General features: G+C 47.0%; 1 protein-coding gene across 1 annotated transcript in view; it reads left to right on the top strand.

Annotated features, from left to right (window-relative positions):
• Positions 1–26,284, top strand: part of CEMIP (cell migration inducing hyaluronidase 1) — an 857,787-nt gene that overhangs the window by 551,183 nt on the left and 280,320 nt on the right. Inside the window, exon 10 of the mRNA XM_086957874.1 lies at positions 10,735–10,876. Coding sequence (XP_086814000.1) covers positions 10,735–10,876 — 142 coding nt within the window. The remainder of the gene's footprint in view (positions 1–10,734; positions 10,877–26,284) is intronic.

The following is a 26,284-nucleotide window of genomic DNA, read 5'->3' as shown; positions in this document are numbered from 1 at the left end:
ATTAATAAAAATTAATTACCAATTAAATAATAAAAATAAATTCAAAATGAATACCAATAAATAAATAAAAATATTTAATTAATTACAATTAAATTACTTCCCACCCTATTCCCCTATAATTCCACAACCCTCTACAGAATTAAATTACGCAAAAATTAAATAACATAAAATTCATTACTTAAAATACATTAAACATACATTACAAAAATTAATATACACTTTTCACACATATACTAACATACAAAACACTTTAAAAAAATTGATATTATTAAAAAATCGATATATTTAATGCCTATATTGTATACTTCGATATTTTGACTTCTATATTTTGAAAATCGATATTACTTACCTTAAATTCGATATTTTTAACCACTATATTGTGTCCATTCGATATTTTGTCCATTCTATATTTTTACTTCGATATTATGTCCATTCTATATTTTGGAATCGATATTATGACTGTTTACCGATGTTTGCATGATGGCTGCTTCCACTGAAACATGAGCGCCAGCAACCATTCATTTATTTTAGGTGCACAGGCAGGAAATTTAATTTTACTAAATTAGCACATGACATGAACATAGCATAACAGGTGTATTTGTAACGCACATCACCTTTTGCATCATTGAAAAATAACAAATATTTCTTTTTACCTAACTCAATGGTACTCTTTTTACTAACCTCATTAAGATGAAAGTCTGAGAGAACGTGACGGAATCCGAAACATTTGGCTTCAGGGTCTCACCCAGATTGATGGAGTGGATGCGTTGATCTAGAGAGCACCAGAGCAGGCTAATGTTGCCAAAGAACATAAGGACTGATTTAAAGTTTGGCAGATATCATTCTACCACCCAGTGTAACAGATTACCCTGTCTATTGGTCTGCTCTCCCAATTTTGAGTTGGGCAGACTGCCAGGTTTCGGCCAACAAAGTAAAATTCACTTTGTCAGCGTAAACTTTCCTCCCAGGGAGCACGGGATGTCGGAGGTAAGCCATCCGACCATCTGCCCTATTTAAAGTAGCCAGTCAGATTGCTTTTTTATTTCTTTGTAACTTCAGGGGTCACGGAGAGGTACCAGACCCCACTAAACACAATCTGCACTAAGTGGCAAGTGAAACAAGAAGTATCAAAGAATACATATGTGATATCAGACAAGGGTAACAACCAACAGAAGCCAATCAGAGACGTGAGCCTAATTACACGTGGCCCTCTCTCTCCTGCTCCCTCCGCTGCCGCCTGAATGGACCACTTGTCTGTGCCAGCGAATCCGTGGCTTACGCCATGACAACTGGAGTGCTTACTGACTGACAGGCAGGGCTCACAGAGCTTGCCCTCCCCTCCCCCAAGAGATGTGTTATTTGTAAGATATCAGGAAGTGAGACATACCAGCCGTATCACCTGTGCCCGGTTACCAGTTCTTCATGAACTATTTTGTTTTTAGAAACGGAATCATTTCACGAGAGCTTATTAAAATCATATCAATAAACAAGCCAACACGCAAAGGATCTCTCTCACATCCAATGCCTGCATCTTTCCCCTACTAACCATTAGGCATGTTCAGCCGTGTGTGGTTGGTATGTAATTTTGCCACTGTCGTTTTTAGGTCTCGCCTATTCCATTCCGCAAGGAATAAATATGCGAGTATAATGCAGCTAAACCACTACTTAAACCAAAGGCTCACCAAAGGCTCTTCAAAGGCTCTCAAAAGACTCTCAAGCGGATTTTCAACAGTTCACACGAATCACGTGACCACACAAGCACGCGCATTTCCCCTACAGGCTTCCCCAGCGTGCTTAATTGCATCAGACCCATTTGCTCCTGGGCTTCCCCGCCCACTGCTTCACACTTCAAGACCTCGCATTTCTGCCCAGCCCCCCTCCCAGCGCTGCCTTGTTTTTTTTTCGGTCTCAGTATGGCCTTGACTCGCATTTCTGACCCGCCCCCCTCCCAGCACTGCTCTCTCTTGACTATTTCTTTCATCCTTTCGGTTTCATTGTCCTCTTCCTCTTTCTGACCCGTCTCTTGTCTTGTCTCTTCCTCTATCGTTGAGCGACACTCAGGCCCTCTTCTGTCTGTTTTACCCCTTCACGCTCTGCATCTCACTCACAGCTGGGTGCCGCCAGCAGCTCTTCCCGCTCCGCCCCCTGCTGCATCAAAGGCTCCCCTAATTATTCACGGCCGGCCGGCCGTACTTTCAGTTTCACGGCCTCCAGGCCGTGTCTCCTTTTATTTTAACTTTTTTTTTTTTTTTTACCCGTTGTTTGTCTTCTGCCAGTCTCCTTTTCTCTTCGCTACCCTTTTCTATGTTTTTGCATCTTTGTTTTCTCACTGTACTGTCTTTTGACCATCTCTTTCTACTGTCTCGATCTCTTTTTTGCCCCTTCCCTTCTGTATGAAGAACTCCACTCCTGAGGCGGAAGCCGGGAGTTAGCACGCTCATATTTTAATCTGCACTTGTGTTGTTGCTTTACTGATTTTAAAAGAACTGCTAATTTCCACCCAATCTCTTGCGCACTCGTGACAGAACCGGTCAGCCGATCCAGGGCCGACACGGCATCCTGTTGCTAGGGCAACGCCGCGTCACAGCAGCGGACACGCCCAACCACGTGACCTATCACGTGACCACGCCCACCAGCTCTATTTGAGCGCGCGCAGATTGATTTCGCGCGTTCAAAGAACTCCACTCCTGAGGCGGAAGCCGGGAGTTAGCACGCTCATATTTTAATCTGCACTTGTGTTGTTGCTTACTGATTTTAAAAGAACTGCTAATTTCTACCCAATCTCTTGCGCACTCGTGACAGAACCGGTCAGCCGATCCAGGGCCGACACGGCATCCTGTTGCTAGGGCAACGCCGCGTCACAGCAGCGGACACGCCCAACCACGTGACCTATCACGTGACCACGCCCACCAGCTCTATTTGAGCGCGCGCAGATTGATTTCGCGCGTTCAAAGAACTCCACTCCTGAGGCGGAAGCCGGGAGTTAGCACGCTCATATTTTAATCTGCACTTGTGTTGTTGCTTTACTGATTTTAAAAGAACTGCTAATTTCCACCCAATCTCTTGCGCACTCGTGACAGAACCGGTCAGCCGATCCAGGGCCGACACGGCATCCTGTTGCTAGGGCAACGCCGCGTCACAGCAGCGGACACGCCCAACCACGTGACCTATCACGTGACCACGCCCACCAGCTCTATTTGAGCGCGCGCAGATTGATTTCGCGCGTTCAAAGAACTCCACTCCTGAGGCGGAAGCCGGGAGTTAGCACGCTCATATTTTAATCTGCACTTGTGTTGTTGCTTTACTGATTTTAAAAGAACTGCTAATTTCCACCCAATCTCTTGCGCACTCGTGACAGAACCGGTCAGCCGATCCAGGGCCGACACGGCATCCTGTTGCTAGGGCAACGCCGCGTCACAGCAGCGGACACGCCCAACCACGTGACCTATCACGTGACCACGCCCACCAGCTCTATTTGAGCGCGCGCAGATTGATTTCGCGCGTTCAAAGAACTCCACTCCTGAGGCGGAAGCCGGGAGTTAGCACGCTCATATTTTAATCTGCACTTGTGTTGTTGCTTTACTGATTTTAAAAGAACTGCTAATTTCCACCCAATCTCTTGCGCACTCGTGACAGAACCGGTCAGCCGATCCAGGGCCGACACGGCATCCTGTTGCAAGGGCAACGCCGCGTCACAGCAGCGGACACGCCCAACCACGTGACCTATCACGTGACCACGCCCACCAGCTCTATTTGAGCGCGCGCAGATTGATTTCGCGCGTTCAAAGAACTCCACTCCTGAGGCGGAAGCCGGGAGTTAGCACGCTCATATTTTAATCTGCACTTGTGTTGTTGCTTTACTGATTTTAAAAGAACTGCTAATTTCCACCCAATCTCTTGCGCACTCGTGACAGAATCGGTCAGCCGATCCAGGGCCGACACGGCATCCTGTTGCTAGGGCAACGCCGCGTCACAGCAGCGGACACGCCCAACCACGTGACCTATCACGTGACCACGCCTACTTCCTATGCCAGCCCATAGACATAAAAATGTGCTGTAACAGGAAGCGCAGCGGACGAGCACAGCGGGCGCGACGAATGCGCGCCGAAGGTGCGCATAAGGCAAGCTCGTCTGCGCTCGTCCGCGCCGAGGACGGGCCAACGGCCACCCCCCCTGCAACTCCAGACCCACGGCCTCATTCACATACGGTGAGATTAACCTATTCCGCCGGCGAATTACGACAACTAAGACATCTAGCGGATCAACCGCACTCACTCCCTATTGTAAGACACTCCAACCATATCTTAGGCCCAGTGTCATGTCCATCTTGCATCAAACGTTCCAGTAAATCCTCAATAAATAACATACCTTCCATACAAGCGGCATTAATAAACGCCAGATCCCTCCCTAAACACAAAACAGAAATAGCCGACTTGATCGATGCGTATAAACTTGACCTATTGTTTATTACCGAAACTTGGGGCGACGAGGCCTCAGGACCCGACTTTGCAGAAGCCACTCCCAACAATTTCAATGTTTGTAGACTCGATAGACCAATAAAAAGAGGTGGCGGCATTGCCATCATTTATAAAAGCCACTTCAAACTCGCGACCAAACCACATATATGTTCAGAATACGAGTCACTTACATTCACTTTAGGCTTATCAGCAAAAGCATCCTTTAAGGGAATGCTGATTTACCGCCCTCCTGGCTCCAGAGCGAACATAGGTAATTTACTGGAAGCAGTCGCTGGCACCCCCCAGTTTACGCTACTAGGTGACTTTAATTTTCACCTTGAGATTTCAAACAACCAAGATACCATGCAACTTATCTCAGATCTTGAAACTGTGGGACTAATACAGCTCATTAACTCTCCGACTCACCAGGCAGGTCACACATTAGACGGCATATTTACAAACAGTCCTCTTGTAAATATTACCCAGATAATCCCTTTGATCTGGTCAGACCATTCAGCTGTTTGCTTCACAATACAAACAACTGCCACTAAATCGAACACTGATGCACCAGCTCGATCAACATACAGAGACTGGAAAAATATTGATATATCTCAATTAGCAGAGATGATACAGGATACATATATCCCTATTGAGCAAGACCCTACCAAAGCATCTCTAAACTACCTGACCAACCTGGACTTGGCCTGTAACAAATTAGCCCCTCCCAAATCAACACACCGAAATAGAACAACACCTTCAGCCCCATGGTTCACGGAGGCCCTACGCATGCAGAAACAACATTGCAGGAACCTGGAAAGACAATGGCGTCGCAACTACAACCCGGCAGACAAATCCAACTACAAAAATGCCCTCGCTATCTACAAAAGAGCGATAACTACCGAGAAAAGTCACTACTTTATCACTCAGATCAATCAGGCAAAAAATTCATCAGGAGAATTATTCAGGGTAGTCACCACCTTATCCAACCCCCCGACGCCGCCCTTAGAGACTTCTCAATCACTGACCGATGCCTTGGCCAGTTTCTTTGAGGAAAAAGTCAGCTCCATCTTCCAGACTTTTTCGCGATCTACCTCTCGACAATCTGTGACTTCTCCCTCTACTAGCAATTCACCAACTTTTTTATCTTTTAACCCTGTAGATAAAGATCATATTCAACGTCTAGTAGCCAGCACCAAATCCGGCTCCCCCCTGGACCCTTGTCCCCCTTCCATTCTCAACCGCATACCGGAAGCAATCTCCCCTTCACTATCCACAATATGTAATGCCATGTTTACTACGGGAACATATCCTTCAGTCTGGAAAGAAGCGATCATAAAACCTTTGCTGAGAAAACCCGCGCTAGACCCTCTTCTTCCAGCAAGCTATAGACCTATCGCTTGTCTCCCATTTCCAGCAAAGATTTTTGAAAAATCTATGAACTTGCAGCTGTCAAAATACATAAATGACAACAACCTGCTAGACGACACTCAGTTCGGTTTTAGGCAGGGACACGGGACTGAGACGGCACTACTGAAAGCCGCGGACGAAATTAGAACAACTTTGGACAAGGGAGGATCAGCTGTCTTGATACTCCTAGATCTCTCCGCTGCATTTGACACGGTCGATCATATCACTTTGATCGACCGTGTCGCAGCCCTGGGAATAGGAGGAACAGCCAAAGACCTGATTGCTTCATTTCTCGCCAACCGGTGGCATTGCACTGACCACATACGCCGATGACACGCAACTAGTGCTATCGGTGCATGATAACGGAGCTAGCGTAGCAGCCAACTTCCAGGAGGGTATGAAGGCAATAAGCTCCTGGATGTCATCAAACTGCCTCAAGCTTAACTCTGATAAAACGGAGGTGATGACATTCGGGAGCTTGAAACCAGCATGGTCCCCACAATGGTGGCCACCGGAGCTGGGATCCCCCCCCGAACCGGTGACTAAGGTTCGCAATTTGGGAGTTATCTTCGATAACAAACTAACCTTCCACCACCACGCCAATGCCGTGACATCATCTGCATTCTTTATACTCAAAAAAATCAAGAAACTTCTTCCATATCTACCTCAGTCAGCTGGCAAAACTCTCATTAGTACTCTTGTGTTCTCAAAAACGGACTATTGCAACTCTCTGCTTCTTAATGCGCAGGAAGGAGTCCTTAACAAATTCCAGACCGTTCAAAACGCGGCTGCAAGAATTTTACTTTCAATCCCCAAATTCACATCAGTATCCCATCGCATCAAAGAGCTCCACTGGCTCCCAATCAGGAACCGAATAAAATTCAAGGCTCTTTGTATAGCTTACAAGACCCTTAATTATCCAGGGCCTAAGTTCCTAAAAATAGCTCTTCATCCTCTGGAGCATCGCAGAACACTTCGATCCTCTACTACTTGCATGCTGTCTGTCCCTCGGACAAAAAAAGCCACTTGGGGAGACAGGTGCTTTACTACAGCTACTGCCAAATTATGGAATACCCTCCCTCTGCATATCAAAACTGCCCCCACCCTCATCAAATTCCGAAAGAGCCTCAAGACATGGCTTTTCTCCTCTGTCTAACTACCCTCAAAGAGTAAGGAGTTCTCTGATCACTAGCGCCGAGACACCCGTATGGGTATTTGCGCGCTTTAAAAATAGCAAAAATAAATAAATAAATAAATATGATGCATGTCTCTTTTCTGGATCGCACTTTGTCTGTCCTGCCCCACCCAGTCTCTCCCGTGGGTGCACTTACATTTCTCTATCATTTCTCACTGTCTCCATTTAGTGTCTTTATTGCTCTCTTTCTCTCGTGCGTTGATCTTCGTTTTTCTCATCCTCTTGCCTCTTTTTCTCTGTCACTTTTACCCAATGATGCCCTCTTCTTTCTCTTTCGTTCTCCCTGTGTCTCACTGTACTGCCTTTTGCCCATCTCTTTTTTTCAACTCGTCCATCTACTACCACTATCTTGTCTGTATCACGTACTTCCCAGTCCCTCATTTGCTAGCCCCATGCATTCATTTTCCCCCAACTTATCGTTGTCTCCCTCCAGTTTGTCTTACTCTTTCTCTCCCTTTCATTCATATTGTCTGCTCTCGTCTTTCTCTCTCGCAATCTCTCTGGCCCACTCGTACCTTTTTCAGACTCACTATCTCTCCTGTCATCTGTCTCCCACTCTTTTTTTTTCGGTCTCAGTATCCAGCTGTCTTTTGCAAAGTCCTACCTATCTGATTGCCTCTTCTATGCCTCACACTCTGCCATGCCTCACCTTGTCTCGCACAATCCATTCCCTTTATCTGTCTCTCTTGACTATTTCTGTCATCCTTTAGGTTTCACTGTACTCTTCCTCTTTCTGACCAGTCTCTTGTCTCTTCCTCTATCGTTCAGCGACACTCAGGCCCTCTTCTGTCTGTTTTATCCCTTCAGCTCTGCATCTCACTATTTTTTATCTTTCTACTGTCTCTATCTCTTTTTTGCCCCTTCCCTTCTGTATGATGCATGTCTCTTTTCTGTATCGCACTTTGTCTGTCCTGCCCCACCCATCTCTCTCCCGTGGGGGCACTTACATTTCTCATTGTCTCCACTTAGTGTCTTTATTGCTCTCGTCCTCTTGTGCGTTGATCTTCATTTTTCTCATCCTCATTGCCTGTCTCATGCATGTCTCTTTCCTACTCTGCCTTTAAAATATTGGAATTCCGAGTTTCCCATTCACTCTCCTAGTCTCTTTATTGCTGTCTCTCCCTTTCATTCATATTGTCTGCTCTCGTCTTTCTCTCTCGCAATCTCTCTGGCCCACTCATACCTTTTTCAGACTCACTATCTCCTTCTTTCATAGCACCTACAATCTAGCTGCCACTACCCTTCAGTCTCTCTGTGCCCCTCCTCTCCCCGTGCTCTGCCTGCTCTATGCCTGTGCCTCTCCGCGGCTTGACCTGCTCGGTGGATCCTCGTCTTCCATATCTGCCTTTGCCCCTCCTGTTTCTCACCGCATGATCTCTGTCTGCGGCACTCTTCTTCCTCAAAGCCTGCCATCCTTTCTCTCTTACTCCTTCTTTGTGTATGTTTCTTAGGCAGTCCCTGCCTTCTATCTCCCCTCCTCTCCCTCCTTCCCTCTCGTCCTCCCTCTCCCTCCCTCCCCTCACTCTCTCACTCTCCCTCTCTCCGTCTACCTCTCTCCCTTTCCGTCACTTCCCTCTCCCTCTCTCCTCTCTCACCCTCTCCCTCTCTCTCTCCTCTGCCCCTCTCTCTCCTCTCTCCCTCTTTACCTTCCCCCTGCTCTCCTTTTTCTCCCTCTCCCCATCTCCCCCTCTGCCTGCTCTCCTCTCTCTCTCCCTCTCTCCCTCCCCTCTCTCTCTCCCCTCCGTCCTTCGCTCTCGTCCTCCCCCTCTCTTCTTACCCTCCCTATCTCCCTCTACCCTCTCTCCCTTTCTCTCTCTCCCTTTCCCTCACTTCCCTCTCCCTCACTTCCCTCTCCCTCTCTCCCTTTCCCTCTCTTCCCTCTCCGTCTCTCTCTCCTCTCTCCCCCTCGCTCTCTCATCTCTCCCCCCTCTCTCCTCTCTCTCTCTCTTTACCCTCTCCCTCTCCCTGCTCTTCTTTTTCTCCCTCTCCCCATCTCCCACTCAGCACCACCACAGCATCACTCAGCACCACCACAGCATCACTCAGCACCACCACAGCATCACTCAGCACCACTCAGCACCACCACAGCATCACTCAGCACCACCACAGCATCACTCAGCACCACCACATCATCACTCAGCACCACCACAGCATCACTCAGCACCACCACAGCACCACTCAGCACCACCACAGCACCACTCAGCACCACCACAGAGCCAATCAGCACCACCACAGCACCACTCAGCACCACCACAGCATCACTCAGCAACACCACAGCATCACTCAGCACCACCACGGCAGCACTCAGCACCACCACAGCATCACTCAGCACCACTCAGCACCACCACAGCATCACTCAGCACCACCACATCATCACTCAGCACCACCACAGCATCACTCAGCACCACCACAGCACCACTCAGCACCACCACAGCACCACTCAGCACCACCGCAGAGCCAATCAGCACCACCACAGCACCACTCAGCACCACCACAGTATCACTCAGCACCACCACAGCATCACTCAGCACCACCACAGCATCACTCATCACCACTGCGCGATCACAGAATCAATCTGTGCAACCATTCAACAACAACTGGTTCACTTATGTTCTCTCAATGTTTCAAGCTTTATTACAAATGTCACAAAAAGATGTTAATATTTCACTTCTGTTCTTGGATTTTCGTCACAATAAAATACACTGAACATAATCTTCACAAACGTTTTTTACAAAAGTTTAAGCTATTGCCATTATAAATTACAATAACTTTTATTTAAGTATTAATTACTTTAAAAATTAAAAGCCATTGTTATTTGTAATATCAATACATCTAAGTCACGTAAATACAAATCAAGTTGCATTACAAATGCTATAGGTGTCACATTTGCGAAAGTTATAACTATTGGCATTGTAAATGACAAAGCTAATAATGTAGCTATTTTCAAAACCAAAACATAAATAAAAAAATTGTCATTTACAAGACCAATAGCTCAAACTTTCCTAATGCGAGACCTATTGCATTGCAAATGCTTGTTAACTGTGTGAGTGGGTAAATCAGCATTCACTAGGCAGTAGAAGAGCAAGGATGTCCTGGGCCCTGGTGCAAGCAAGGACAATGGGCCTTTGACTACTGTTAAGATAGTAAAATACAGCACTTATCGGGGTTCAGTGGGCCCTTCAGGGTCCTGGGCCCCGGTGCCACTGCACCAATGGTACTGCGTACCTGCAGGATACACTATGAAATTGTTGAACACGGACAGACTAAAGCTAGCCTTCGGCTGACAGACTTTTACAGTATAGCGATCCTGTGCCAAAGTCCCTACATGCAAGGGTAAGTGACACTGGGTACCAACCAGGCCCCATTTTCCTAGCGGCCTTGCATACATGTAAGCATGCCACTTGAGGGGTGTGTGTGTGTCTTTCATGGTGCACGTGTACTACCTGCTGTGAAACTTTTAGCAGTTTTATCTGGTGCAAATGATGATGTCATGACCGAGTTTATCAGTTGGAATGAGCTGTGTGCGGTATATGTCTGTTGCAGTTGAATGCTTATGGTGTCGTACCGAAAGCTTCCATGCACTCGCACTCACGTGTATATCACAGCAGTTCTGATTAGTTGTACATATTGTTAATTGGCGTCCTTGCCTAGTGAATCTTTCCTGTATTTCTCTAGGTGACCACACTCGATGGGATTCCCTTGACAGCTGACGTGCTCTACAAGAGTGGCCTGGATTACCGCTTTTCGTGCCGAAGAACAGAGCAGACGGATGGCGACTGCCCGGACTACCGTGTGCGCTTCCTGTGTGGCCGCCCCGGTGAGTGTCTCCCGCCGGCCGAGGTCATACTAGGGTGACCAACCGTCCGTAAATTTCACGGACAGTCCGTAATTTCGGCCGTCTGTCCGTTGTCCGTGAAGGATTCTTTAACGGACGCCATTTGTCCGTAATTTTAACCGGGCACAGCTTCCACCCACCACCCCTTCTTGACTCCGATGCTGTTGAGGTCAGTGTAATAGACTCCGATGCAGTACGAAAGCTCAGATATGCAGCAGCATTGGAGAGGCACAGCGGGATGGCAACCCTCACACCTCCAGCCCTTGATGAGCTGTTAAGAGGTGCTTGAAAGTTGAAAGTGACTGAGAGGGAGGGGCTGCAGCTTCAGGAGCAGGGGCATCTATTCAGATGCAAACAGCCCTGAATGCGTCATGTCTCTGCAATTTAGAGGGGCCTCACACATTCCCTTTCTGCCCAGGGCCCCAAACATCCTAGAACCGGCCCTGATTACACCGAGGCAGTGGTTCTCTTCACAGAGCTTAATTACTGTCACTAAATTGTAAACAAACCTCTGTTCTTCAAACATGCAGTCTATAATGCAATAAAATAAAGAAATGGCAAATCGCACCCACACTGATTAACAAAGTAAGGAGGACAATCAGTTAAATCAGTTCTCTTGGAGTATCTCCTTTAAGTACTGTACATCACATTGGGGGATGGCAAAACTAACTTTTGGAAATAGAGCCTGTCTTCTCGTTGTCTTGTCCAGGAGGGGTTGAGGAGCCCTACCCCACCCTGGAAGAGACCAGGATGATACTAGAGTACTGCATGCCCACCCCTGTGCCCACCCTGGTGGATCCTGTTCCCCCTCCTCTGATGGCTCCTGCCCCCCCCCCCAGTGATGGCTCCTGTCCCCCCATGTGGTGGCTCCTGGCCCCCCGCCTGTGATGGCTCCTGTCCCCCCATGTGGTGGCTCCTGGCCACCCCGCCTGTGATGGCTCCTGTCCCCCCATGTGGTGGATCCTGTCTCTGCCCTGGATGGCTTCTGTCCCAGTCCTGGAATGGCTCCTGCAGCGAGGGTGAAGTTCTTGATGGGCCTTTTCTCAAAAAGGCTCAGCTAAAAATTAATATGAAAAGGTGGGCGAGTGAGTAAGTGAAGGGATGGGTGGATGGCTGGATGAATTAGTGAAAGGGTGAGTGGATGAATGAAAGATTGAGTAGATGGATAATGAGAGAGGATGGATGGATTGATGAGTGAGTGGAAGGATGGAAGAGAGAAAAGGTAAATAGCTGTATGTATGGGTGGAAGGGTAGCTGAATGGGTAAAAGGGTGGATGGATGAGTGAAAGGATGGATGAGTGAAAAGGTGGATGATGAGCGAAATGATGGATTGATGAATTGATAAGTGCAAGCGTGAATGGATGGCTAGATGAGTGAAAGGGTGGATGTAAGGATGAATAAATGAGTGAAGGAGTGAAAGGTTAAATGGATGAGAGAAAGGATGGCTGAGTGATAGGGTCAATGGATGGATGCATGGGTGAATGAGTAGATGGATGGATGGGTGGGTGGATGGATGGAAGGAAGGATTGCTAAGTGAAAGGGTCGATGGAGAGAGAAAGGGAGGATGGATGGATGACTGAAAGGGTGGATGGGTGGAAGGATGAGTGACTGAGTGGATGAGTAAGGGAAAGGATGGCTGGATGGGTGAAAGGGTAAATGGCTGGATGGATGAATGAATGGATGGATGGGTAGAAGAGTGAATGGATGAGTGTACAGATGGATAGGGTGAAAGGATGGATGGATAATGGATGGATGGATGAGTGAAAGGATGGATGAATGAAATAATAGATGGAAGGATACATGATGGATAGGTTTGCAAATGGTTGAATATGTTTGGATATGGCTGGGTCTACTTATATACTATTGCGCGACCTCTGATGTGTCTGTAAAACGTATCCAATTGTCCTGAAGTTGTGTCCTGAATTTTAACCTCCTGTCCTGAATTTGTGTCCTGAATTTTGACTCTTTGTCCTGAATTTCTACACTCACCGTCCTGAATTTGCACCAATGCCAGTTGGTCACCCTAGGTCATACAGGGATGGGTGCGTTTACCAGAGGTGGCCACTGGTGCACGTGTCTAGTCAATGTCTCCCTTACGGGATGCTCGCATGGGCGTGTGTCCCCCGCTCAGTGGTCACTGAGATTGATGTGTGTCTCCCTCAGGGACTAGTGGGGTACGGGTGTGTACCTGTTAGAGCTGACTGGGGTGACCGTGTGCCTTCCTCAATGGCAGCTCTCACGGAGGAAGCGTCTCTCTCTAATTATCCCCGGGATGAATGTGTGTTTCCTTCATTGGTCACTGGAATAGGTGTGTGCCCGTGTCTCCCTCAATGGTCACTACAATGAGCGCGTGCCTGCCTCAGTGCTCACTCTGAGACCACTGTGTGTCTTGGCCCGTGGTCTCGGGAATGGATACGTGCCTCCTTCAGTGGTCATGGGTATGTGTCTCGCTAAGTGGTGACTGAGATGGATGTGTGTCTGTGTCTCCCTCAGTGGTCGCTCAAATATATGTGTGTCTCTTTAAGTGACCACTTAGGAGTAAATTATATTTATATATTCGTTCCTAAGTGGCCACTGATGGTGATGACTCGTGTCTCTGCCTGCAAGAGTGAATGCTAAAGAGACTGTTCTCTGCGGTGATTTCCTAGTGAGATCGCACAAATGCCCATTTTCTCTTTATTGGAGCCTCTGCGTTTGTCGTGTCATTCGAGGACACGGCGCTCCGGGTGCGCTCGCGAGCAGCAGCAGCCGCTCTCTTTGTCTGACGCTGAGCAGAGGCTGCGTCTCCCGCGCTGTCTGTTCATTACACAGGCATCGAGCCTTGTCATCTAAGGACACCTGTGCAGAGGCGCTCCCCGCCACGACAAGGACAGCTCTCCACAGATGGAGCGCCGGAGAATAACCAGCCAGTCCGATCCGTCCTGCGTGGGCGTCCATCTGTGCTCGTCCACTCTCAGCTGCTGAAAGAGGTCTTAGAAGCTAGAATGCGCCTCACTTTATTCAGCCATGTAACATGTGTGATTCACGTGGGATATCAGTGCAGGACACACAATAAAACATGCCTTCTAGATTCAAACTCCTGTTACAAGCATCCAACAGGTGCTTCATTATCACACTCTGACAGCCAGTGCCTTATCTTCCCTAAGGCAGAGACCGTTTTAAGGCATGGGCAAAGTGGGCGCTGGCCCAGGGCCCCAGCCTTTGGGAGGGCCCCCTGATAGAGCCAGCTCTGTTCTGGAGAGTCTTGCCCTGATGACCTTTAATTATTCTTGAATAGATAGTTTTCAATCCCATTTTCCTTTAATTTATATTTATGCTTGATGTGTGAGAGTCTATTACAGACATTTTGCAGAGAAAGTGTGTTTGTTTCATTCAACGTCCATAAAAAAGCTTCTTTTAGATCAAAAAAAAATCTCACATATTAGAAATGGTAGGGTGTCACCAGGATTAATTTCAGTAATATTAGTGAGCTGCTGCTGTGCTATAATATTGAAATCACAGTTCTCTATCCCTGAATATGAGATGTAAACACATTTAGAATTTGGGCAAGTGTGCCTGCGACACGGTCAGTGACATGGTGAAAGAGGGTATGAAAGAGCTGAAATGGGATCATAAATTCAAAGCTGTTCTGAACAGGGGTCCATAGTTGCCATTTGAAAAGAAATTCCAGGGACACTTTGCAGCACAGGGCTGTTGCAGATAGAAAGTTCTTGTTTGCGCACCTGCGTGTAACAAAGAGGAACAGTTTCTGCAACAATATTACCCGTTCAGCATCCAACCTGCCGGGATTGTCCCTGTAAAGATGGGACAGTTGGCAACTATGGAGGCCCCCAAAATAAGTTTGGCCCAGGGCCCTCACAATCCTTAAAATGTCCCTGCCCTATGGCAACGTAACTGTCCATGTCTCTCCTCCCTACTCAGTTCTAAGCGACCATCACCCTCACCTCACCTTCCCTGCTCCATGCTGCTGACCCCTCTGCTAGAAGTCCGTCCTACTGCAGTAAGCCCCCCTTGCCTTCTGAGATGGATCCCTTGCCTTCTCTTGCAGAACGGCTGCCCCTATTTTAGATCCCTACCTCCTCTGATAGACTTTCTTTCTTTACTCTCCTCTGATCAATCCCTTTGCTCCCATAAACAATGTATTGCCTCTTTGTTGTGCTAGATCTCCTGCTTTCTGTAACAGAGCTGATTTGCCCACTTTGATAGATCTCCCATCTCCTGGGTTAGATCCGATGTATCCTGTGAAAGATCTCTTGTCTCCTGTGACATATATCTTGTCTTCTGTGATAAATACATTGACTCTATCAAACAATCTATTGCTGCTACCTGTGAAAGTTCCCTTGCCTCTTTTAATAAATCACTTATGATGGTTTTCTTACACCCTTCTGTTAGTCATACTGATAGAACCCTACGCCTCCAGGGGCAGCCTCTTGCCACCTGACACAGGTCTCCTTCCTCTTACAATTAATCCATTGCCTCCTAAAACGGATATATTGCATACTTTTACCTTCTGAGATAGTTCTTATGCAGTAGATCCATTGCTACTTGTAATTGAACCCCTGAGTACTGGGACAGCCTTCTTACATCCTGTGATAGAACCCTTGTCTTCTGCGAAAGGCCCATAGCTCCCCATGGTACACTTCTTTCCTCCTGTGAAAATTAACTTGCACCCTGTGATAGATCCACTTCCCTCCATTGATAAATGTTTGCAGCAAGTGTAGCTATAGGTCACCTGCTGTGCACACTCCTGTCATCTAGTGTTGGTACAGCTTGTTTTTCTTCAAAGAAGCTCTTTTGATGTGATTCATGATACCTCTCCTGAAACCCACCGAGCACCAGGAGACACTCTACCTTAGATTATTTTTTTCTGCCATTAGTCTCAGAAGTGTTTACTAGTGCTCCCTTTTGCTGTGCACTAAAGTTCTATCTCTCAATGCTGGAGAATTGCTGAAAACATTAACTTCAGAACTGATTCGGGTGGGGCCAGGTAATATGAGAATGATTAATTTCTGGGATGGTATAGAGAATACATATTTTTAATTATGTCCTGAGTGCAAAAATAAAATGCTGTGGTTGAACCAAAATCTGGTCCATAATCTGTCTTCCGAGGGAACACAAAGCACATGCTTGTCTTGTAATGCCTTTTAGTCCTTCAAAACTATTCAGCGTCAACACAATCGGAAGTGAGTACATTGCTCAGAGTTGCAGCATTGTGGACACTAATGAACCATCGTCTGCCGCCGTCACTAAAGACGTCAAATGACTACACTCCAAAGATGAGTCTGAGGTAGCCAGTAGACTAGAAGCACTCAAAAGTTGAACATGGCATAAGTGTACTCTAATGACTCTGATTCCAGTGAATGTTCTCCAGGGTCCGCTACACAACCTGCAACCAGCACAAAGACCATGCCTGTGGTTTGAGACATCAGCACAAGCAGCTCAGTGCAACACACACAGCTTCAAGCTGACACCGCACCTCAGTGCCTTGAGGATCCTCCCTTCGGGGTTCAATTTTAAATCAACCTCCGCTCAATATCTGGCACAGAGAGTGCCATTAAAAATGTGTGTGTGTGGCGCACTCAGATATTTTCAGAGTTTTCTGCGTATCAGTCCAACAATCAACTAGGCTAGAAGTTTCTGCGTGCTACGCAGTATTTGGGAGCGCCAGTCCCCCATTCTTAATATCCAAGAAGTGTGTCAAGTAAGCATGTACCTGAGTAACTGTGTGCACAGCTGTGTGTGTTTAACATTCGCAAATTTCTCGGAAAAACTTTTTTTTATACCAAATGAAATTTCAACAACTTTATCAACAATCGATTTTTATTTCGTTCAACATTGTTTCATCACATACATAATTGTGAGTTATCTTCACATTTTTGCTCATAGGTAATGAACTCGGTATTTACAGAAAACAAACATCAATGCAAATCATATTAATGATGATTCTTCTTAATGTGACTCCATCCTATTCTTACGATGTTACTATGCAATTCGGAACACATTGTCGCTTCCTTAGGGGCCTTGTTGAGCAGAGTCTTAAGCGCGGTCCTAGGAGGAGCGAACTCCAGGTTAGCCGTTAGACGAGGATGGTTGGATTACAAGCGATGTCAGGATTCGAATAACTTGGTCCAGATTGGTGATTGTAACGCTTGAAAGACAGTGATCTCGGAAGATTCTCAGGAGGGAGTTCGCTCCTACTAGGACCGCGCTTAAGACTCACTTTAGATCTGAGGTGCAGCAGCATTTCACAGGCATGCGATTAGATGGAGAGCATCTCCTCGAGCTTCAGGTCAACAAAATGTTGGAAAAAAGGACTCTGACACTGCAATGGCATTGTACATGCCCCAACACTAACAGAGCAAATCAGGATTTTGCTGTCCACAAAACCATGATGGCTTAAAGGTGGCATCATCTGGCCCTTTTGCTCAGTACCAACAACAGGAAGGCCAAGATCCTAACCAACAATTCCAAAGAGGTGGTTACAGAGGAAATGGATGGAACAAGGCCAAAGGTATTCGAAGTAGACACCTCTGCCATTAACGAATGACCAACCAGCAATTTCCCCAGACTACTCAACACCTGTCAGGGAGCAACTGATGCACTACCTCCCACAATGGCAAAGTATATTCTCAGACCAGTGAGTGCAATATTTCATCGCCTACAACTATTGCCTTTAGTTTTAGCCCACCCTGAATACCAACACAGCCAAAATTACTGCAGAATTCTGCAGCCTTTTGCTGGAGGAGTCTCGTGTGATCTTTCAAAAGGGAGCCATCAGGATTATCCCAGTACAACAACAAGGAGGAGGAGTGTACTTGCTCTATTTGACTATGGTAGGTTTGGGTTTTGAGGTACAGGGGTATTTATAGGGTTCAGCGCTAGGTTTGGGTTTTGGGGTACAGGGTTATTTTGAGGGTTTAGGTATAGGTTTGGGTTTTGGGGTACAGGGTATATTTATAGGGTTAAGATGGGTTAGTGTTTAAGGGTGTTGGGGTATTTTAAGGAGTACGGGTGGGTTATGATTATGGGATGCAGGGATATTTAAAGGAAGCAGGGTGGGATTAGCACACGATATGAGACATGGCATGAAGGGCAGAACGTACCACACGCCCCCACGTTTGCCACGCCCCCAGCACACGCCCACAGCACAACACAGACACGCCCACAAGGGACTACTTTTCTGGCATGTTCTTTTACCTTTTATATCTACATGGTGGGCGTCTGCATAGCCTATGTCCTTCTGCTGCAACTGCCCTTTCCAACGCTGTATTGGGTGTTGTGATTGGTGCTGTGGTTCCTGAGATTACCCGCCTCAAAGGTTTGGGCTCTCTCTTTATTATATTAGTATGGATGTCAATCGTGCAAAATCCATTAGGAAAACCAAACAGCTGTTTGCCGCTTATGCGCACCCCGCCTTGGCAATCCTATATCAAGGTATGATATATCCAGGTAAATTGTCAAGTGCATTCAAATTACCTATGCTAAAGCTCAGTGATCATTGTCCCTCTCTATGCCGAAGGCACACTCTGTTCATAGAAACGGAGCCATCATGGCCTTTCTAGGTAATATTCCCTTGGCAGACATCTGCAAGACTGCCACATGGTCAACCATCCACTTGTTCGCTAAGCATTACTATATGTACATTCAGGCACTCCAAGAAGCACAACTGGGACCAACTCCTTAAAACATTTGATCACAGGTCTTATATCCCTGCTCGCAAGCCACCACATTACGGAAGGGGTACTGGTATTCAGTGTAACCCTGTGCGCTGAACTCTGCTCCGCTCGTGGAGTTTGAGGAGTTTCCTGCACTAAGTGTAACGTGGAGATCACAGAGTTCCAAAAACTCAGCTTCGCGTGGCATAGTGGAGGTTTTTTCCTCGCTCGCGTGCGTCAACGTTAAGTTGGCTCCCGCGAGCGAGGAAAATCAACCCCTCGGCGAGTTTTTTCCACGTTCGTGATCGGCAACATCAAGTTGGCGAGCGCGAGCGTAGAAAATCAAAATCCTGGCGAGATTTCTCAACGCAGGGGTCAGGTTTCTCATTGCGGCAAGGTTGCGAATGCTCGAAACAGCTCGCGTTGAGAAATTGCCCGTTCGCGCTGAGAAAGCGGCCGCTCGAGTAAAAATCTACTCGAGTGGCAGAAAAGGAAAGCAGGGACCGCCTGCACTGTGCAGGGTGCCGTTCGCAATGATTGCACAGTGCGGACAAGCATCCAGCACTGTGCAATCAGCGCGAGCGGCATTTTTCTATTGTACTCCACCGCTCACGTAGCTCTGCCTATTGCGGAGGACCTTTTTTTACACTTTGCGTAGTGCAACTTCGCGAACTCCGCCCAGGGTTAATTCAGTCTATCTTAAACATGCGAGATACAACTGCACGTGCTGCGAAAAGAAAGTTACTTACCTGTAACAGTCGGTATGCAGCCTGTAGACTGTAGATTCATATGCGTCTTACATGGATGCATACTCACATCTTACACATTAGCATTCATTTGGTCTCCTACTTAGACACTTTAGAGTACACACCTTATATGGTGTCAGATCTCCGCTCTTACACTTACACAAAGATGGAAACACACTACGATGGCTTCTGCGTCCCGGTGCACTGTGGGTTTCAGGCGGAGGTATCATGAGCTACCTCGAAACCGAAAGAGCTTCTTCAGAGAAAAACAAGGTATACTGTGCAGAGCTCAGGGATGTGCAAGCATGTGCTACAGGGTACAGACCAATTGTTACAGGAAAGTGGCTTTCGCCTTTCTTCTTTAGTACAGCGTTTGCTTCCTGCGATAGGTGATTTGTCTTGTAATTTATTTTTTGCTTTCTGTAACAGGCCTTATACCGCCTGTTCTGCGTTAGACTGTAGCCTCCTGTGATCCATTCTTTGCCCACTATTAGAGTTCCTTTTGTTTGGTAGGTAACGTGCTACCTGGGAGAAACATCTTACCTCCTGCTAATTATTTTGAGCAGTGCGTAATTTGCATAAAAATAAGTGCCAGAGCTCTGGTCAAGTGCCACTGCAGCTTGCACCACACATGTAAATGTATTGCGACTTATATAGCGCACGTATCACCCGAAGGCATCAAGGCGCTTGCCTTGGGAACCCGTCCTGGCTTTTTCCCTGTGAGATAACCCCTACTGGGCATCCCCAAGGTGAAAGCCAGGCATCCCGCAGCGGGTGGGCCGCCGAAGTGGAGATTAAGCAAGCTATTGCACAGAGTTGCAGCGTGGGACCCCATGATTAGAGTAGGCACCGAGGCGAGAATTATCAAGCCCGTGGACATTTTGGGCTCAGGACCCTGCCGCGTCGGGAATTGAACCCTGGTCCTGGGTCAGACCTCTGCATCAGGGTCTGCCGCTCTAATCAGTGAGCCACACTCCTCCGGCTCCTGCCAGCTGCCAATGATAGTAACAACACAACTCCTAACTATCACACTCCTACAAAGTGTGACAATTCGGACTATTTCTATTCCCCAAAGCTATAAGAATGGCTTGGGCAGCAGGTAATAGTCATTTTTAATGTTTAGTGAATTAATAATTACCTTTTTATGTTATCATCTCTAAATTATCCAGACAGCGCCACCTTGTGGTAGACTTTCAGAAGCACCAATGTTGACAATTATGTGCGGGTGCCGAGCACTCGAAACCGGCTCAAATTAAGCGCTGATTTCGAGAGCAAAACCCACTCTCTTCTTCCCTCTTAGCAGGATATTGTATCATTAAAGTCTCACTTATTTAGTTGTGAGTCTCGCATTTTAGGGAATCTCACTGTGGGCCGCGTTTCATGCTCACGTGTAGTGTCTTACTCTTACATCATGGAAGTGAGACCCATCTTCTTGTGTTAAACTGTGTTCATTTGGTCCAAAACTCAAATGACCCACCGAGAGTCTTTGGGAGTTTGAGATCTATATATATATATATATATTCTATATAGACACGCATAGGGTTTACAGAGCAGGTCACGCCATGCAAAATTACTAGTTCCAGACAACATTTAGATGGGAATTACAGCAGGCGAAGGGCTCTGCTGATGCTGCCTCAGGCCATACTTTAGAAACCTGTGCTTAGACTGATTGCCGGTTTCACTACAATTTCTGCGGCTCGCACAGCCACAAGTGGCAGCAGGTGTGGGACCGTGGGTGGGTGGAGGACGTGACACCAGGACAGCGTGCAGCCTGCACTGACGCCAGCTTGCCTGTGTGCATGGTGTGACTCTGGAGTACCCGTGGGGCGTCACGACAGGTGACATGACTGTGGACCCTGCAGACATGAGTTCCATTGGACAATGTTTGACCAGACTGTGTGATCCTGGGAAAAACAAGTTTTCAACACTGAGCATGTTCCCTTATTTGCCAAAAATCATCATTGCCACATGTTGGGATTTAGCCTGTCTAAACAAGTTCAATTGTATCAGTGACATAAACCCAAACTAAACATAACAATGTAAACTCTTATTAAATAAGTGCACCTTCAGTTCACGAGACAGTGATCAGTGCAGCACCCCAGCAGTGTTTGGACTCACAGAGATGCAGAAGAGACGTATTTTCAATTTAAAGAAAGTAGAGAAACAAGGAGTAACTCGCCAAAAAGAGCTCTTATTAAGACTCCATTGACTGGCCAGAAAGAAAAAAAAGTGCACAACGTATACATTGTAATCGTAGTGCTCTGAAAGCAGTGGGGGCACTTTACCTTGCCTACGACAAAGAGCAGCTCCTGTTGTGGCCTTTGGACTTGAGAGAAGAAGCCTGCACTAAGAGCAGCAGGTGTAAGTGAAAAAGCGTGTGTACGGTGACAACGTTAGGGAAGGGTAAAGGAGCAGACCTGTATTCTTAATTTGTTGCGATATAGGAAGTGAAATGGAAAATAAAGTGTTTGCCGAGGATCACACAATGTATCAAGTGAGAAATACTTCACTAGAGTTCTTGGCTCCATAATGATCAACTACTGAATCACTCCTCTCTCCATCTATAAGGGCCTAATGGACATAGTCTTTACTACGGGAGTAACAAGAACTCATGGCATGCAGCTCTGGTTGGCACACTCTCAATGCCATCTGCTCGACCACTTCTGATGCCTCATCGTCCAGAGCACCCACAGGTACACAACTCACACTTGCAACCATTGTGGCTGGAACAATTATAGAGGTGACTACAGATCTAGTGAAGATGGATCCATTTAGCCTACTAAGGTTTAGGGAAGGTGACAGTTCTGTGGGAAACAAGCACATGTGAAGACAACTGTACTGTTAACATTGGGGCCTAGATTTACAAAGGGCTTGTGTTACACTTGTGTGAAGCAATTCATCACATGACAACACAAGTACTTTAGTGGGATTTACTAAGCTATGCAAAGCCACCTTGCATGGCTCTGTGTGGTTTAATAAATTCAAAGTAACACAAGGCAGTGCCTAGCGATGCCTTGCGTTACCTTGCACCAGGGAGGCATTCCATGGGTGGAGTATAGGTTTCTCATGCGTCCATCCATGGTGTTTAACACAATCACAGGTTTGCAAAGATCTGTAAACCAGTGATAGCGCCAAAAGGGTGTACCTCCCCAACCTGATGTAATGAGGAGAAATATCGTTATTTCTCCTCATTACTTCCTCTTTGTATGTTTGCTGCATGCGGCCGCACACATAGAAAGAGGAATACACCTTTAAATATTGTTTTTGTGATGGAAGGCATCCCTTCCTTTACACAACAAATCCTGCTTGGAATGCTCACCCTCTTGCACATTGGCGCAGATGTGCCTGCGTTGGCACAAGACAGCACACAGTGCGCCAGCGCTGGGAGAGAGCAGAAATGAGTCAAATCTTTGTAAATATGATGCATTTCAGCTCTTTCCTTCTATGTAACGCAATGTGTAACATTTTAGTAAATCTGGGCTTGGGTAATAATACCAGGGCTTACCAAAAATAATGAACAGTATTATGGGAACCAGAAATATGCAGATGACCCTTTACTGTGCGTACATGGATTGAGGGTAGAAGTCTGTACTGTGGGCATCAGACCTCCGCCTGGACTGTTGGCCTTGGCTGTGAGTGAAAATGCCTGCGTGGGCCGACCAAGTTATCAACAAAAGAGACCCTACTTTTGACATCATGAATATGGGAAGGAGCCCGTCAGGTATGAGTAAAGGAGGCGTACAGAGGCCATTTTCTAGGAGCGAAGGAGTCATGGGCATCATGTCTGTATGAAAGAGCCTGCACTGTGGCATCAGGTATGACCGAAGACGCCTATGCGCTATGCTTAGTGTTACCGAAAGGGCCTGCCTGGCCTCACGAATACTAGTAAAGCAGTCCTGAATATTGGCAGGAAGAATGAGTGAAGGAGGGTGTACTGAGAGTAGAGGCCTTCACTCGCAAGGGTTGCTCTCGGTGCCAGTAACAGCAATAATAAGTGAAGGAGGGTGTACTGAGAGCAGAGGCCTTCACCCGCAAGGGTTGCTCTCGGTGCCAGTAACAGCAATAATAAGTGAAGGAGGGTGTACTGAGAGCAGAGGCCTTCACTCTCTTGCATTCAGTGCCAGTAACAGCAAGAATGAGTGAAGGAGGGTGTACTGAGAGCAGAGGCCTTCACCCGCAAGGGTTGCTCTCGGTGCCAGTAACAGCAATAATAAGTGAAGGAGGGTGTACTGAGAGCAGAGGCCTTCACTCTCTTGCATTCAGTGCCAGTAACAGCAAGAATGAGTGAAGGAGGGTGTACTGAGAGCAGAGGCCTTCACTCTCTTGCATTCAGTGCCAGTAACAGCAAGAATGAGTGAAGGAGGGTGTACTGAGAGCAGAGGCCTTCACCCGCAAGGGTTGCTCTCAGGGCCAGTAACAGCAATAATAAGTGAAGGAGGGTGTACTGAGAGCAGAGGCCTTCACCCGCAAGGGTTGCTCTCGGTGCCAGTAACAGCAATAATAAGTGAAGGAGGGTGTACTGAGAGCAGAGGCCTTCACTCTCTTGCATTCAGTGCCAGTAACAGCAAGAATGAGTGAAGGAGGGTGTACTGAGAGCAGAGGCCTTCACCCGCAAGGGTTGCTCTCGGTGCCAGTAACAGCAATAATAAGTGAAGGAGGGTGTACTGAGAGCAGAGGCCTTCACTCTCTTGCATTCAGTGCCAGTAACAGCAAGAATGAGTGAAGGAGGGTGTACTGAGAGCAGAGGCCTTCACTCTCTTGCATTCAGTGCCAGTAACAGCAACAATGAGTGAAGGAGGATATACTGAGAGCAGAGGCCTTCACCGCAAGGGTTGCTCTCAGTGCCAGTAACAGCAATAATGAGTGAAGGAGGGTGTACTGAGAGCAGAGGCCTTCACCGCAAGGGTTGCTCTCAGTGCCAGTAACAGCAAGAATGAGTGAAGGAGGGTGTACTGAGAGCAGAGGCCTTCACCCTCAAGGGTTGCTCTCTGTGCCTGTAACAGCAAGACTGAGTGAAGTAGGGTGTACTAAGAGCAGAGGCTTCTCCCCACAAGGGTTGCTCCCGGTGCCGGTGCCAGTAACAGCAATAATATGTGAAGGAGGGTGTACTGAGAGCACAGGCCTTCACTCGCAAGGGTTGCTCTTGGTGCCCGCTCCTTCACTTATCTTCACTGGAAGCGAATGCTCTCAGGGTACACAACTTCACTATTAACCGAGTTACAGGTTTGAACGAAGGAGTATGTGCTGTGGCACTCAGATATTACCGAAGAGCCCTAAGTGGGCAAAAAGCCTGAGCCAGAGTGAGCAGAGTCAATGCATTCCAAATATTCATATGGGCAATATTGAAAAGGGAATGGTGTGTAGGGATTTAAGTAGGGATGGCGGGGCAAAAAGGAGAATAAGCGTTCAAAATAATTCTTTGAAAAGAAGCCCTATTTTAACTCAATGAAATCCGTGATAGGCCTGAATTCTGAGCGCCTGGGGCACCATAGTAGGCCCTTGGTGTTCAAAAGCCTTCCTCTCTTGATTGGTGGATGGTCTTACATTTGTTACATGACCGCAACAGTTGACCAGAGTGCTCTGGTGATGGTAAGAATTGAACCTAGGATGAAGGTAACAGCAGCTTGACTCCCAGAAGGCGGCTGCATGGTGCAGAGATTACCAAGTCTCTTCTGCTTCCTATCGTATGCTACTACATACCTCCAAGCAGAGAGATATGAGATGGGTATGATGTCATAGCTCTTTCTACACAAAACCTACCTCTTGCACCCGGATTTGGATTGACTGCATTTCAATATTTAGTTTCTTGTGTATTCCAGGGTAAAGGGAATTACAACTATCTATTCTGGGTCCTAATGGCACTTAAGCTCTTCTTAGGGTACTGAGAACAAAGGAGGCAAAGGTTTTCATACATTTTCGTAGACTGTATCTGGTGCTTTTTTAATGATTGATTCCACCAGACTTTGTTGAATAGCACTCCTAAACTCTTAGCCATAATCCTCGGGACTGAGTTGGACTAAGGGTACGGTGTCGATTGATGGGAGGGTAGAGACAGGGACAGGTACAAGTTTTTACATGGAGAATCTTCATCTTGGATCTGTTTTAGACTCATTTGCTAGTCTACAGCCGGGTGTTCATGGGAGCAGCACAATGTGTTGCCAAATATCGCCAGTGTTCAAATGGTAATCAATACAGTAGGACTTGAAGATCTGAGCTCGTGGTAAAATACAAGCATTGAACAGTATGGAATTCAAGGAACATCGTAAAAGAACCCCTTGGGTGGGCACATTTGGTTCGAGTTTCTATAGTACCTAATGCTCTTTCTGTAAAAAAAAAACAATGCAAAAGAGAATGGCTAATTGTGGACTAGGGCACGGCCTCTGTTTTGAGGAAGTGGTTTAGGGCCCGATGTAGGTAAACGCGATTTTCCGATTTTAAAATACCGAGGCGGGCCGAATCGGTATTCTGAAATCGGAAAACGAGATGTAGGAAAAAAAAACCGAATGAATACCGATTCGGTCGGCATCGGTAATGAGATTCGGTACGTTCCGATTCTGCTCGGTCCGAATCGGAAAGTACCGAATCGGCCAACAACGACTCGGAAATCACCGAATCGGCTACCACCGAATCGGATATTCCCGAATCGGCGAATACCGATTCGGTAATAGCCGATTCGGTAAAATCCGATTCGTCAATCATAGATTCGTAGCCATGAAAACAGACCCATGGCGATAAAGCCCATAGGAATGCATTGAATGAACCGATTCGGCTTTTACCGATTCGGAAAATACCGAATCGGATTTTACCGATTCGGATAATACCGATTCGGTAAACGCCGAATCGGCAATAGGCGATTCAGCCAATGAGGTGGCTCCCCCTCCCCCACCCAAACAGGGAGTGGCAACCCTGGCAGGTGCAGCTAATTAAGAAGTTTCTGGAAAGCCTGCCTGAGCCCAACACACACAGTTAGCAGCAGTTGGAGAAGGAGG

This window comes from Lissotriton vulgaris, chromosome 2_1 (genome assembly GCF_964263255.1).
Source record: "Lissotriton vulgaris chromosome 2_1, aLisVul1.2, whole genome shotgun sequence".
NCBI lineage: Eukaryota > Metazoa > Chordata > Amphibia > Caudata > Salamandridae > Lissotriton > Lissotriton vulgaris.
This window is presented reverse-complemented; position numbering and strand designations above follow the sequence as displayed.